The 13485-nt window shown below is 62.2% G+C and overlaps 1 protein-coding gene across 5 annotated transcripts in view; it reads right to left on the reverse strand.

Annotated features, from left to right (window-relative positions):
• Positions 1-3326: 3326 nt before the first annotated feature.
• COL6A2 (collagen type VI alpha 2 chain) overlaps positions 3327-13485 on the reverse strand; it is a 33036-nt gene continuing 22877 nt past the window's right edge. For 3 of the 5 annotated variants that reach the window (XM_045084298.1, XM_045084296.1, XM_045084297.1), the window contains 13 exons: positions 13193-13255; positions 12976-13038; positions 12534-12596; positions 12219-12269; positions 11853-11888; positions 11514-11576; positions 11358-11420; positions 11163-11198; positions 10941-10986; positions 10593-10745; positions 9943-10395; positions 9756-9794; positions 3327-4491 (listed from right to left, as the gene is read on the reverse strand). In XM_045084298.1, coding sequence (XP_044940233.1) covers positions 3893-4491; positions 9756-9794; positions 9943-10395; positions 10593-10745; positions 10941-10986; positions 11163-11198; positions 11358-11420; positions 11514-11576; positions 11853-11888; positions 12219-12269; positions 12534-12596; positions 12976-13038; positions 13193-13255 — 1728 coding nt within the window. In that variant the 3' untranslated portion in view covers positions 3327-3892. Of the gene's footprint in view, positions 4492-5650; positions 6756-9755; positions 9795-9942; positions 10396-10592; positions 10746-10940; positions 10987-11162; positions 11199-11357; positions 11421-11513; positions 11577-11852; positions 11889-12218; positions 12270-12533; positions 12597-12975; positions 13039-13192; positions 13256-13485 lie in introns of those variants that run through there. The other 2 variants (XM_045084300.1, XM_045084299.1) reach the window with 1 other exon arrangement.

Here is a 13485-nt window from a genome sequence, read left to right on the forward strand (position 1 = left end):
TCTCTCTCAGCAGAAGTCCGGGAGCCAAGACCCAGCAATGTGGGTCCCAGTAGGACAGCTCCCCTGTCTCCCAGCCCACAGCCCCTCTGCCTTCTCCTGCACTCCCCACAGGGCCTGGTGGCCAGGACGGGAGGGGGTGTGCTGGGGGAGCCCCCCGCTCCAGATTCAGATGCTGCTGCGAAGCTGACCATGTGGCTGAGAGAGGCCCGGGAGGTCCGGGGTAGGAGCTCCAGGAGGCAGAGGGCAGCAGGGGGTGGGGCATGAGGTCGCTGGGTCTGGCCCCATCGGGGGCACCCAGGAGGCTGTGTGCAGGTGCTGTGTTCCCCAGGCAATGCCACCCCGAGTGTGGGTAGGCTCTGCCCCATGAGGGCCTTGCCACCGCCAGCCGCAGGCTGAGGTTTTCCCGCTTTAGTCTTCCAAAACAGACAACGTGTCAGGTGCTCCCAGACAGGACTGACCGGGCTCCATGGGGACACCTCGCCACCCCGTCCCCCCCGGGCTTTTCACCCCTCCTCCGGCGGTCGCTGTGTTCTTTCGTGCGACTCCACGTTTTTGCAAGCAAACACAAGCGCATGCGAACGCACATCCCTAATTCCTCCCTCACGCGTAACGAGAGCAGGCTCCGGGCTGGGTTTCGATTCTACTTCTCAGGGGCACCTCTCTTAACGGCATTTAGACAGATTCCTGCTCAAAATGGGTTTTATTCACTCATCCTTTCCCATATTTTCTTAACCATTTCACTGTGAAATGTAAGAAACATTCAGAAACCATGACCAACAGCTCAATGATTTATGACCACGTCCTGGGTGACCGTCCTCCGTCACATAGTCCCCCCAAGTCCCACACCTGCTCTGTGGTGACCAGACCCTGTTTTCCTGTTGGCCCATTTGGGAGAAGCAAGCATGGCGGTTTGCTGACCTCGGAGTCCTTCTGGTCCAGCGTGACATTCAAAGTCCTCGTCTCCTTGCTGGTCTGCTTAGATGACCTGTCTGTTTCGGTGAGGGCGGGCATTAAAGTCGCCTACAGTTAAAAGATTATCGTCGATGTGTTTCTTTGATTTGGTTATTAATTGGTTGATATAGTTGGCTGCTCCCATGTTAGGGGCAGAGATATTTACAACTGTTAGATCTTATAGACCCTTGAATTACGATATAGCATTCTTCCTCATCTCTTATGACAGTTTTGGTTTAAAATCTAATTTATCTGATATAAGGATCGCCGCCCCAGCTTTCTTTTGAGGTCCATTAGCATGAAAAATGGTGTTCCCCTCCCTCACCTTAAATCTGGAGGTGTCTTTGGGTCCACAATGAATCTCTTTGGGTCTTGCTTTTTTATTTACTGTTACTCTATGACTTTTGATTGGGGCATTAGCCCATTTACATTGTGGGTAACTATCGAAAGATATGAGTTTAATGCCATTGTGTTGCCTGTAAGGTGACTGTTACTCATCTCTGTTCCTTTCTGGTCTATGTTACTTTTAGGCTCTCTCTTTGCTTACAGGACCCCTTTTGATATTTCTTGTAGGGCTGCTTTGGTGATTGAAAATTCTTTTAGTTTCTGTTTGTCCCAGAAGCTCTTTATCTCTCCTTCTATGTTCAATGACAGCCTAGCTGGATAAAGTATTCTTGGATGCATATTTTTCTCATTTAGTGCTCTGAGTGTATCATGCCAGTCCTTTCCGTCCCAACTGGTCTCTGTGGAAAGGTCTGCTGCCAAAGTTATGTTTCTAGCCATGTAGGTTAAGGACCTCTTGTCCTAAGCTGTTTCCAAGATTTTCTATTTGTCTTTGAGATTTGCAAGTTTCACTATTATATGTTGGGGTGTTGACCTATTTTTATTGATTTTGAGGAGGTTCTCTGTGCCTCCTCGATTCGAATGCCTGTCCAGATTAGGGAAGTTCTCCACTATGATTTGTTCAAATAAGCCTTCTGCCCGCCCCCCTCCTCCTCTTCTGTGACCCCTATTATTCGAATACTATTTCACTTTGGGTATCACTGATCTCTCGAACTCTCCCCTTGTGATCCTGTCGTTGTTTATCTCTGTTTCTCAGCTTCCTTCTCTTCCATCATGTGGTCTCCGGGGTCACTGACCCTCTCTTACCCCAGCAGTAAGAGCCTCCATTTTGACTGTACCTTAGTAACAGCGTTTTAATTTCAGCCTCATTAGATGTTAGTTCTTTTACTTCTCCAGCAATCTCTCTTCTGTGCCTTTCTCAAGCACAGCTAGTATCTTTGTGATCACCGTTGTGAATTCTGACGTCTTACTCGTCTCCATGTTGGCCACATCCCTGCCTGTGAGAACTGCCTCCTGCTCCTTCTTTTGGAGTGAGAGTCTCCATCTCATCATTATGTCCAGAAAAGAAAAGATGAAGGAGAGAGAAATGACAAAAATCGCAACAACAGAAAAATACAAACAAAACAAACCAGAAGAAAACAGAAACAAAAGAACAAATCAAACAAGAAATAAAAAAGAACAAAACAGTAAGCTAGATCCTGGGTGTATTTTGGTCTGTTTGTTAAAAGAAACTGGACTCAAAAATAGGAAAGAAAAATGTATGTATATACAAAAACAAAATACAATGAAAGGAAACAAAAAATTAAAAACAGTATAAAAATTAAAAAAGAACTGATAAAATAATAACTGAAATAAAGCTGGAAGACTCGAGAACAATAAAACCACAAATGCTGTATTCGGTTTCCCCAAGAACCCAACTCGCGGTCTGCGTGATGGTGACCTTGTCCGCGGTTCCTGCTGGTCGTCTGCGGGAGGGGCCTGCTGCGCTGGTTCTCAGGTGTCCTCCCGGCGGCGGACTCTGGGGGCTCGGGCTTGTGGAGCGGCTTGCGCTTGCACTAGGTGGTTTGCTCCCGGGGAGCTTCCCGCCGGCTCTGGAAAGGCTCCTTTCCTGGTTGTAGGGTGGCAGCAGGTCCTTCTCTGACCTCCACTGGTCGTGCAGGTGCTCAGAACCATGTGAAAACTGTCTAGCTGGACTCGGGGCACCAGAGGAAATCAGGGTCCCCTACTCCTCCACCGTAACTCCTCCCCCCACAAACATTTTGAAAGTACGTTGGCTTACTCTGGGGCTAGAGGGACCGTCACTGACCCAACAGCGTTCTAAGCGCAAGGCCAGCCAGACAGCCGTGGGTCCCACAGTTGATGCCGTCCGGCCTTGACACTTGGGGTGGTGTGGGGGCCAGCGCCTGTCCCCGGGACAGCGGGTCAGGTGGGGCACTGTGAGCAGTCCCGGGGGCACATGAGTGGTCTGAATGGCTCCTTGGCGCCTGTGGGGTTCCCTGGTGAGCACAGACACGAGGAGGCTGAGAGCAGGCGGCAGTTGAAAGCCTTTATTGTACTGGGGCGTGCGCAGACAGGAACATGCAGGGCCTGCTGTCACAGCTCAGTCTGGGCAGGGGACCTCCAAAGGCCAGGCAGGGACCTGGGAGCAAGCCCAGCAGAGCCGGCGGGGCCCACAGAGAGCCTCTGGAGGGCACCAGAGGGGCTGCGGAGTCCGGGGACGAGGCTGGACTGAGGAAGGCCTCAGGAGGCTGTCCGTGAGGGTCTGGAGCACTGGCCACCACAAGGCCCCTGCAAAGCCTCTGGGGTCCAGGGAGGGCGTGGACAGACAGACCGGAGCGCGGGAGGCGGGGCTCTCTGGAGAAGCTGGGGACGCGTGGGGCGGGTCCTCTTTTCCCCACTTGACACCCGCGCCTGGAGATGGAGCCTGCAGCCCGCGGGACCTCTGGGTGAGTCTGAGTAGCACCATGGGTAGGAGGCGGTGCCCGCGGGCCTGGGGAGCCCGGGGTGCAGGCAGGGCCGGGGGCTGGGAGTGCGGGATGGGGGCCGGAAGCCGGGTCGCCTGGCAGGAGGGAGGGGCGGGGGCAGGAGGCAGGAGGCGCTAACAGATCCAGCGGATGAACCGGTCGAAGAAGCCGGGCTGAGCCAGGCTGTCGTAGTCCTTCTCGCGGAAGACGGCGGTCGCGTCGCCCAGGCTGATCTTGGACAGCACGTCCGCGTCCACGTCGCCGCCCACGGCCACCACGGTGGGCACGACGTTCTGCTTGCGCATGGAGTGCACGGCCTCCTCCAGGCTGTCGTTGCCCGTGACGCCGTCGGTGAGGAACACGAAGGCCAGCTCGGCGTGGCGGCGAGCCCCTGCCCGCGCGCCGCGCACCACGTGGTTGATGGCGTGCACGATGCCCGCGCCCACGTGCGAGAAGGAGTTGAGGTAGCGCGCGCCTTCCAGCGCCTGGTGGATGGCCGTCAGGTTGGAGGTGAGCGGGAACTCCACCTGCTGCTCGCCCGGGCCCCCGAACTGCAGCAGGGCCACGCGCGCGTTGAGTGGGTCGTCGTCTCTGCGCGCCAGCGTCAGCCGCCGGGACACCTCCTCCACGAAGCGCCGCGCCTTGTGGAAGTTCTGCTCGCCCAGCCGCTCCGAGCCGTCCAGCAGGAAGACGATGTCCACCGGCCGCTGCGTGCACTGGGCCACGTACAGCTCTGGGGGCAAAACGGGGTGGTGGGCGGGCGACCCGGGTGAGGCCCCACGCCCGGGTCCTGCCCCTGCTGCCCCTTCCTGGCCACTCCAGGCCCTGGCACCGTCTGGTACCCCGCCCTGGCCGTGCCCTGCGCCCATCTCTGTGCACACCTCTCCCACTGGAGCCGTTAGAACCCCCCGGGGTTGTGGGGTTGCATCCAAAGGCTCCCACCATCGGGAGCCCCCACCACAGTGGGCCAGGGGTGGGCCCCAGTTCTGGGGAACCTGTCACTGTCTCTGCTGGTTTTGCTCTCTTCAGGGTTTGCCCCAAACCTGAAGGCTGAGAGGCTTATTTCCACCCTCCAAGCACCTTCTCTGCCCAGTCACCTCCTCCAGGCCCTTCTGGGCAGGAAAGAGACCCCAAAAGGGCCACAGTCCACAGAAGGGGTGGGACGGAGGATCGGGGAAGCTGTCTTTGCATTTGTAATCCACTAAAAAGATCTCATAAGACCTCCAGTCCTGAAACCCCCAGGATGTGAGGACCCACATTTGGCCATGACCCCCTTCCTCCGTGTGGTCCCAGAGCTGCCCGACACTAGCTGGACCGTGTCTGTCCCAGCTTTGGAAGCAGTGGGGAGTGGAGCCTGTATTCTCCGTGACTGGACATCTCTCCGGTGGGCGGTGAGCACAGGCGTGGCCCGACCCCGGCAGCAGCTCCCGTGACTCCCTGTTAGCTGAGGAGAGCCCTGCTCCCACTGGGAGGTCACCTGCCCTGGACTGCCAGGCAGTGCTGGGGGCAAGGCTGCAGCCAAGGCTGGGGCCAAGCATCTGGGGGACTTGGGTGCTCCAGCACAGCCTGGAAACCCACTCCTCACATATGTGGGCTGTGGTCCACCCTCTGCAAAATGCAGCCCGGCCCCTCCGCCGTGGCCTTGCTGGAGACCACACCTCCAACCACGGCTTGGGCTAGGGGAGGACGGAACTGGCCGTCCTGCTGGCGTCCAGCTTCTCAGCCCGGCGGGCCCCAATCTGGGGTATGGGGCCCAGTTGGCTGACCCCTGGGGCCAGGAGGGTGTGGACCCCATCAAGGAGGAAGTCCTGACTCCCCGCACTGGCCAGCAGGGCCTCAGCCCAGGCCCCAGCCACAGCATGTCACCCTAGCACGCCACGGGACCACAGCAATGCTTTCACACTTTTCCAGCTTTTATAGCATGTTTAGGATGTCACAGCGTCTGAGGGTGGCCAGGCCACTGGCGGGCAGAGCCACACTTCTGGCAGGCAGGATTTTTTTTTTTTAAAGAAGCTTATATTAATGACATAGCTTATCTTGTCAGCCGTGCAGATGAAAAGCAGCTTCTGCTTTAAATCCACGTCTAGCAAGCCAGCTGGGTGCCCCCGCGCTCAGTCACCACCAGCAGAGATACGCGTTGGGGGCTCTGGCCTCGGGGCAGATTTCCTCAATGCAAAAACCAGGGAGGCCGAGAAAAAATGCATGAGGGGTGGCGGCAGGCACAGGAGCTGCAGGGAGTTCGGGGATTGTGAGGCTCTGCTCGTCTCTCTTATGTTTTGGCTGAACAATGGCCTCCCCAAAGATGCCGTGTCCTAAACTTCAAGACTGAATATGACCTTACAGGGCAAAGACAGACGCGGGGAGAATTAATTACGAGCCTGAGACTACTCTGGATTCTCCAGTGGGCCCCAAGCGCTACCAGAAGGTCCTTATAAGGGGGTGGAGGGTCAGGTTTCCAAGGAGGGACCACGTGACACCAGCGGCAGAGACAGGAGCTGGAGGAGGCAGGAAGGTCCTCCCCAGAGTCCCCGGAGAGAGTGTGACTCCACCACCCCCGGACCTTGGACTCTTGGCCCCAGACTGAGAGACGATAGACTTCTGTTGTTTCAAGCCCCTTCGTGTGCGGTCGGCTGCCCCAGGTCGCTAAGAGGCTGGGTGGGGTAGCTCGGGCCAGTCCTGCCCGCGGGTAGCCTCCACGGCTTCAGCAGAGCGCCAGTGCCGTCTCGGGGTCCCCCACGATGTCCCTGTGCACCAGCTTGAATGTGTCAATGAACAGTTCCATCCAGTCCTGCCGCTCGCTTCCTGTGGCGAACTTGGCTCGTTCGGCGGTGTAGACCATCACGGCCACCAGCCTGGAGTAGGCGGCCGGGTCCTGCGTGAACTCCGTGGCGTTTAGCAACTGTTGGATCAGGGGGATGGTCTTGGGGAAGGAGGCATCGGGGCCCTCTTCCGTGCGGAGGAAGGTGACCGGGGGCTCGCCGCCAGGCCGCGGTCCATCTGCGGGGGCATCCAGAGAAGGCTTTAAGGGACTAAGCTGGCATGAGTGGGCCTCCCGCCGCCCTCCTGGGCTGAGCGTACTGAGAGCCGAGGCGCCTCTCTCTTCCAGGATGACTTAGGACCACAGCGAGGACGGCTGTGAGGCTCAGCAAGGGTGTGGGGGCGGGGAGCTTCGGCGCCCCGTCAGCGTGCGGGGCCAGAGCTCGCAGAGGGGGTGGGGGCCAGCAGCACCTTCGGCGTCCCCACAAGACTCTTGGCACACATGGTGGCACTGAGACTTGACCGGTCTCGGGGTCGGCTTCTAGCAGCTCAAGGCTCTGCCCCCGGGGGACCCCAGCCCCCTCACTACACCTGACCAGGAAAACTGCTTGCGCCGGGACAACCTGGCTTGTTCCAGCCCCAACCTCGAGACGGGCAGGTAGGTCCCTGGGCCCCCCTCAGAACAGTTTCCAGAAAGCTTACAATGATGAGTCCTTCTCTGCTCTTCGAGACGCCCTCCGTCCACCGCCCGGAACTGGCCCCTCGAGGACCCAGGAGCGGCTGTGCCTCCCACCCTTGGGGCTCCTGCTCTCTCTTCCGGTCCCCCTGGGAGCGCAGGCCGGACCCCGCGGGCGCCTTGCTCCCAGTGCACCACGGCCTCTGCCCTAGGGGCCCAGAGCTTGCTTTTCCTCTGGGGGGTGGCAGGTAGCCAAGCCAGGTAGCCTGGTGGCATGGACCCCTCACCCTGGCCCACATGCTGCCGTCTGTGCCTCTCCTCTGCACGCCCGCCCCGGAGAGTCTCTGCCTCTGTTCCAGGGAGGCGGGGCTCGGGTCACCCGGGGGCTCCCCACTCCCATGGCAGCGCTCCAGGACCAGCCTTCACGGCCTCAGCTGCCGGCCAGCTCTGCGGCTCCCCGAAACTATCATGGCTCTGACTCAATCAAGCAAGCTGCCCAGTGGCCGGATCCAAGCCTGGGGTCGGCTGGGCCTCCGAGTGGATGGGGCCGAGTGGCCAGAAGGTCAGGGTCGTGCCCAGCCAGCAGAGGGCACTGTCTGTGGTCTCGAAATGGGGAGCCGCACACCAAGCCGCCGAGGGGCAGGTTTGCGGCATCTCGTTCCCCAGCGACCTCTGCTTTTTTCCTCCCTGGTCACAACGTCTAAGAAACCTGGAAATTCTTGTCACTTTAAAGGGTAAACTTGTGAGTGTGGGCCAGGGTCTCCTGGGAGGCCACTCCCTTTCACTGTCGGGTCTTGGAGGCTCGGGGGAAGCGAGGTCGCTCGCCAGCGCCCAGCGTCAGACTCACAGCCAGACCCCACGGAGACGTCACAGGAAAGGGAGCTGCGGCCAGACCCCTCTCAGGAACACAGACACCGAAGTCCTCAGCAGGATACGAGCAAATCAAGCCTCACCACACACAGAACGACTTACATGCCGCGAGCAAGTAGGATTTATCCCGGTCGGCAAGGTCGGCTCAGCCTCCGGAAACCAATGTCCTCCATCGCATCAACACGGCAAAGTGGAAAACCAGTGTCCTAACCCTAACCGCGGAGGCAGCCTGTGGCCGAGCCCACACTCACTCAGGACGCGTCCTCCGTAACTAGAAGAGGGGGACCAGCAACTTGACAAGGCTCGTCGGTGGAAAACCTTGGCTGACGTCGAGCTCAGGGGTCAGAAACTGGAAGCTTCCCCACTGAGATTGGGCCGAGGAACTGGGCCCCTGCTGGGCCCTGGACGCCAGGGGTCAGGGTCTGGTCTGTCCACGGGGACCAGCCTGACTGTGGGACCCACTGTGGGTGACCGGGGTGTCCTGCGGGCCGGTGTATGGCTGCTCAGTGTGGCCTCCAGCAGAGACCTCCCAGCCCAGATCTCAGGCCGGCACCTGGGGTTTGGGCAGCTCTGGGCACTGCAGACAGCCATCCTCGGAGGACTCGAGGGGCCCGAGGCCCAGGCAGTGCGCAGACTGAAGCAGAGCTCACAGCAGCCATGGTGTGGGACCACCGCGATGACCATTTCCTGGGAAACTCTCTGTCAGGACAAGTGTGGGGACCCCTGCCCCCAACTCAACACAGTTCTTCCCTTAAGCCACCTCTGCTCCTTTGTACCTGCCCAGGGGGGCCACCAGGTGCTCCGTGAGGAGCCAGCATGCAGGCCCCGGAAATGTCAGCTGCGCCTGGCAGGCGATGGTGTGGGCATGGGCCTCGCGGTTCTTGTCTGTGTCCCCCCTGGGTCGGCCAGCACAGCCTGGCCTGCCTGCTACGGTGGCCGACGCCACACCAGCTCCTGGGAGGACCCAGGCCTGGTGCTCATGTTCCCAGCCGGAGGGCCCAGTGCTGGTCCCGGGACCCCGGCAGGCGGGGCGGGGTCGCTGAGGGGAGACCTCAGCTCCCGGTTCACACCGGCAGCTCCACGGGCCCCGTGGCCCCAGCCCCTGTGCCACAAAGCCTTGGGGGCGGCGGCTCGGGGCCCGCGGAGCCTCCCGCCCCCTTCCCTGACCCACAGTACCAAGGGACAGCTTCCGCGTGTCCCCAGCAGCCTTAAGCCCAGAAGTAGCCGTGTCGAGCAAGGGGCCCAGGCCCCCGACACACCAGGCTCTGCTTCAGAGACCGCAGATCTGGGCCGCGGAGGCTGGGAGCGAGCGTCTGCCGGTGGCTGCGGAGGCCACGCTCCCTCCCTCCACGGCGTTCACCAGCCACCTGGTGCGCCACGTCCCGGGCTCCCACCGGGGGTGGTTGAGATGGTTCTAGGATGTCTGTCCCTCCCGGGCCGTGGTCAGGGACACCACAAGGCTTCGAGGTGCGGACAGGAGCGCACCTGCCCAGAGTGCGCTGGGCTCGGAGGGGCTGGGGGGCTCAGGACGGCCAACCTCGCTCCCGGCCCCTCCGCAGACGTGCCAGGGTCCTGGGGCTGAGTCGCCCATCTAAAGTTTTCTCACTGGGAGGGGGGGGGTCCCGCAGCAGCCCCTCCTCTCCAGCCCCGGCTGGTTGAGTCTGGGGTGGGGGGCTTGGCACCGTCCGAGTTACCTGTTTGGCAGGGAAGGTCTGGGCACACGATCTGAGGGTCTAGGAGCAAGGAGAGAGGCCGGGGGGTACCGGTCAGTGTCCGCTGGCCAGAACAGGGGCTGAACGCCCTCAGCGACCCCCTGCCCCTTCTGCCCTCCTCAGGTCCTCCTTCCCCAGCGCGGACCGGGCTGCACAGGCCGCCGCTCACCTGGGCACAAGACGTCCTCCATGTCGTCGATGAACTTCTCGGCCACCAGGTCAGAGAAGAGGGTCATGTTCCGCACCTGCTGGGGCTTGTCACAGGCGATGGAGTACAGGTTCTCGCTCTCGTGCTTCTCGTGGAACATGTCGCCGATGCCGATGGCCGTCACCGTGACGTCGTGGTTGCACAGGGCCCGCAGGTTGAGGTCATCGTCCCGGGGGTCATGGCGGCCATCCGTGATGACCACTGCAAACACCCGGGTCTTCTGGCGCCGGCTCTCTTTGATGAGCTGGTTGTAGGCGAACTTGAGGGCTGAGGGCGTCCAGGTGCCGCCGGCGATCCACTCCAGGTTCTTGACGGCCTCCTTGAAGCTGGACAGCGAGTTGATGCGCTCGTCGTCCAGCTGGATGGCCTCAAAGGTGCCCTCGTGGCTGTACTGCACCACGCCTACGCGGGTTCCTGCGGCCCAGGGCGGGCATGAGGGTGCGGCTGCGGCCCCCGCGGCCCCAACCCCCAGCACGCCGGCCCCCACCCCTGCACCCCTAACCCCCACCCCCCGTGGCTCTGAGCAAAGCTGACACCTGTCCGCCCGCCGGCCCCCCTCCCATGCGTGGACCTCCCGCCCCCCCGCCCCGCCCACCACAGGCACAGCTGACCCGTCTCTGACTTGGGGTCCTTGGCAATGGCCCCCAGCCTGTTGACCACGTTGATGACGAAGTTCTTCTCCAGAGTGAAGTTGGTGTAGCCGATGCTCTCAGAGCTGTCGATGACGAACACCACGTCCAGGGCCCCACACCGCTTCTCGCAGTCTGCGGGCCGGGTGCAGGGTCAGGGCGAGGAGGCGGCTGTGTGCGCGGACCCCCGGCCTGGGGACACACGCCCGGGGCCCACAGTCGGGTGCAGGAGCGGGAGGGCGTGACGCAGAGGGACGACCTGACCCCCGGACGAGAGCCCCCCAAGGACACGAGGCTCCAGCTCCGCCGCCATGTGGGGCCGAGACTCACCGCAGCAGCCGCACGTCTCCCGCACGTAGGTCATGACGTCGCACTCCTGCAACACGGGGGCGTCAGGCCCGGGCCAGGAAAGCGAGCCCCGGACCGGCCGAGAGGGGCTTGGGGAAGTCTGTGCGCTCCTGCTGGCCTCGGCCGCCGAGCTCCCAGGGCTGCCCTTGCTTCCCTACTTTGGGAGGGACGGGGACGCGGGTTCCATCCCTGCCCGATACTCACCGTGAGGCCGGGGTCTCCAGGGGGGCCAGGCTCTCCCTGGAGGAGGAAGGGTGGCGCTGAGAAGCGGCCCGTGTCTGGGCTGGGCAGCCCCGCCCCCGCCCCGCACTGACCCCGCCTCCCTCCGCAGCATGACCCTGGGGTTCAGCGTGGCCCAGGGCTAGACCGGAAGGCTGGAGGCACCAGCAGCGGACCTACCTCGGGTCCTGGGGATCCTCTCGGCCCCCGAGGGCCAGGCTCGCCAGGGGGACCAGGATCTGCCTGAGGAGCGAGAAGAGCAGGTGGGCGGCGGCCTCAACCCCTCGCCCTCCCGCACACCCCGCGGCCCCCACGCCCTCCGCCCCGGGTACTCACAGGCTCGCCCTTCTCGCCTTTCTTCCCGGGCTCTCCCTTGGCACCAAAGTCACCTCTGCCCCCCTGGGACACAGGACACGGGTCAGCCTGGGGCAGGGTGCTTGGCAAGGCCCCCCCTGCCCCACTCAAGACCTCTAGGGAGTCAGTCCGGGGCGGGCGTGCTTCGGTCAGAAGAGCCCGCGCCGGGCAGCTGGATGGGGTACGTGGCGGGGTTTGGGGGGACTCGGCAGGAGAGCGGCCAGCAGGCTCAGGGCTTGGCTCAGGAAGCTCTCTGGGGCCAAGGGTGGGTGAGGGGCGCGCAGGCCGCCCCCGTGGGTGCGGAGGCCTCTACAGACGTACCTCAGGACCGGGTGGGCCGGGCTCCCCCTTCTCTCCCTGGGAAGCAAGCACAGGTCACTGTAACTCAGCGCGGGGCCGGAAGGGCTGCCCTGGGGCGGGAGCCGGCTCTCTGGGGACCCGAGATTTTTGGAAGACCCTCCTGCCCCCTGGGTGGTCTCAGTTTTCACAATCCGTATGAAGCCGTGAGTGCTGTGGGTGAACGCCACACCACTGGCCCGTGTCTGGGACAATTTCTGGGGCTCTGCATCCGATGAGTGACCCCAGGCCCACGCGCCCTCGTCCCGTGCCCCAGGAGCGAGGCCCTCACAGGAACTAGTGGGAACCGTCAGGGCCTCCCAGGGTCCCCCAACTCCTGCCAAGACTTACGGGCGTTCCTCGGGGTCCCGGGTAGCTGAATCCAGGCCTGCCGGGGTCCCCCTGCAGGGTGGGGAAACTGGTCAGGGAGGGTCCAGTGGGAAAGGAAGGGGCCAGGCTGGCCTGCGCCGAGGACGAGGACCAGGACAGACGGGGCTGGGCTGCTGGTTGGCGGCTCCGTGTGCAGAGAATAGAGGGGCTGCCCGGCCCCCGCGGATTCCCGGTGCCAAGGGAGCTGGGCCTGCCGTGCTCCTGGCAGCCTTACCCGAGAACCGAGCAGGGCTCAGTCCCCGAGGCCGGTCTTGCCCAGAGCGGGAGGGAACGTACCTTGGGACCAGGCTGTCCTGACTCTCCACGGGGACCAGCATCGCCGGGGTCTCCCCGAGATCCCTGAGGGCCGAGGACGCAGAGTCAGCACAGACGAGCGCGGACCACTCCAGGCAATGCTACCACTGTCCCTGCTGTCCTCTGGGGAGTGGGCTACCGGGGTTCGCCTCCTCTAGGTGCCCCGCCCTGGCTCCCCGGCCCCGCGCCTCGCCTCCCCCTTGCGGCCCCTCCTGATGCGGCTGGACCCCTCAGGGCAGGATGACCGTGTGAGGTACACAGGGTGCCCCCCCACCTCCAGCACTAATGCCCAAGTGTGTCATGGGAACCGTGTCCTGGGGACGGAGACCCATGCAGCACTATGGGGGGGGGGCGTGAGACTGAAGGGCAGGAAGGGGCCCGGGCCCCGGAGCCACAGGGCCCTCCCGGGTGTCCTGCTACCGACCTTCTTCCCGGGCTCTCCGAGAGCCCCCTGAGGGCCTCTGGGTCCAGGCAAGCCTCGGTCTCCCTGGAAAGAAGGAGAGCCCGCTGTCAATCACTGGAAACTAGGCGGGAATAGGGGGTGTCCCTGCTGGGCAGGGAGGGGCCAGGGGTCCTCGGTAGCCCCCTCTAGCCGGGAAGCTGCGTGGCTCCCCGCCCCGAGGACACGTGGCCTCACTTACCTTGGCTCCTTTGTTGCCAACCTCTCCGGCCAGACCCCGGGGACCCTCAGGGCCAGGGTCTCCCTAGAACGAAGGGGCAGAGTCAGTCTTGGGCATGTGGAGGGGCAGGGGAGGGGAGGGGCTCATTTAACTCCCTGGAAAGGGTGACACCTACGTAGTCTCCTGCACCAGGGAAGGGACTGCCATGCATTTCCCGGAGGGGCAGCCCCTCCTTCAAGCCCTCGACCCACATCCGGTGGGGGACTGTTGGCCCTCAGATTTACCACAGACAAAGACATCCTGAGCCAGCTACT

Source organism: Mustela putorius, unplaced genomic scaffold, assembly GCF_011764305.1.
Source record: "Mustela putorius furo isolate JIRA1106 unplaced genomic scaffold, ASM1176430v1.1 tig00000765_pilon_pilon_pilon, whole genome shotgun sequence".
NCBI lineage: Eukaryota > Metazoa > Chordata > Mammalia > Carnivora > Mustelidae > Mustela > Mustela putorius.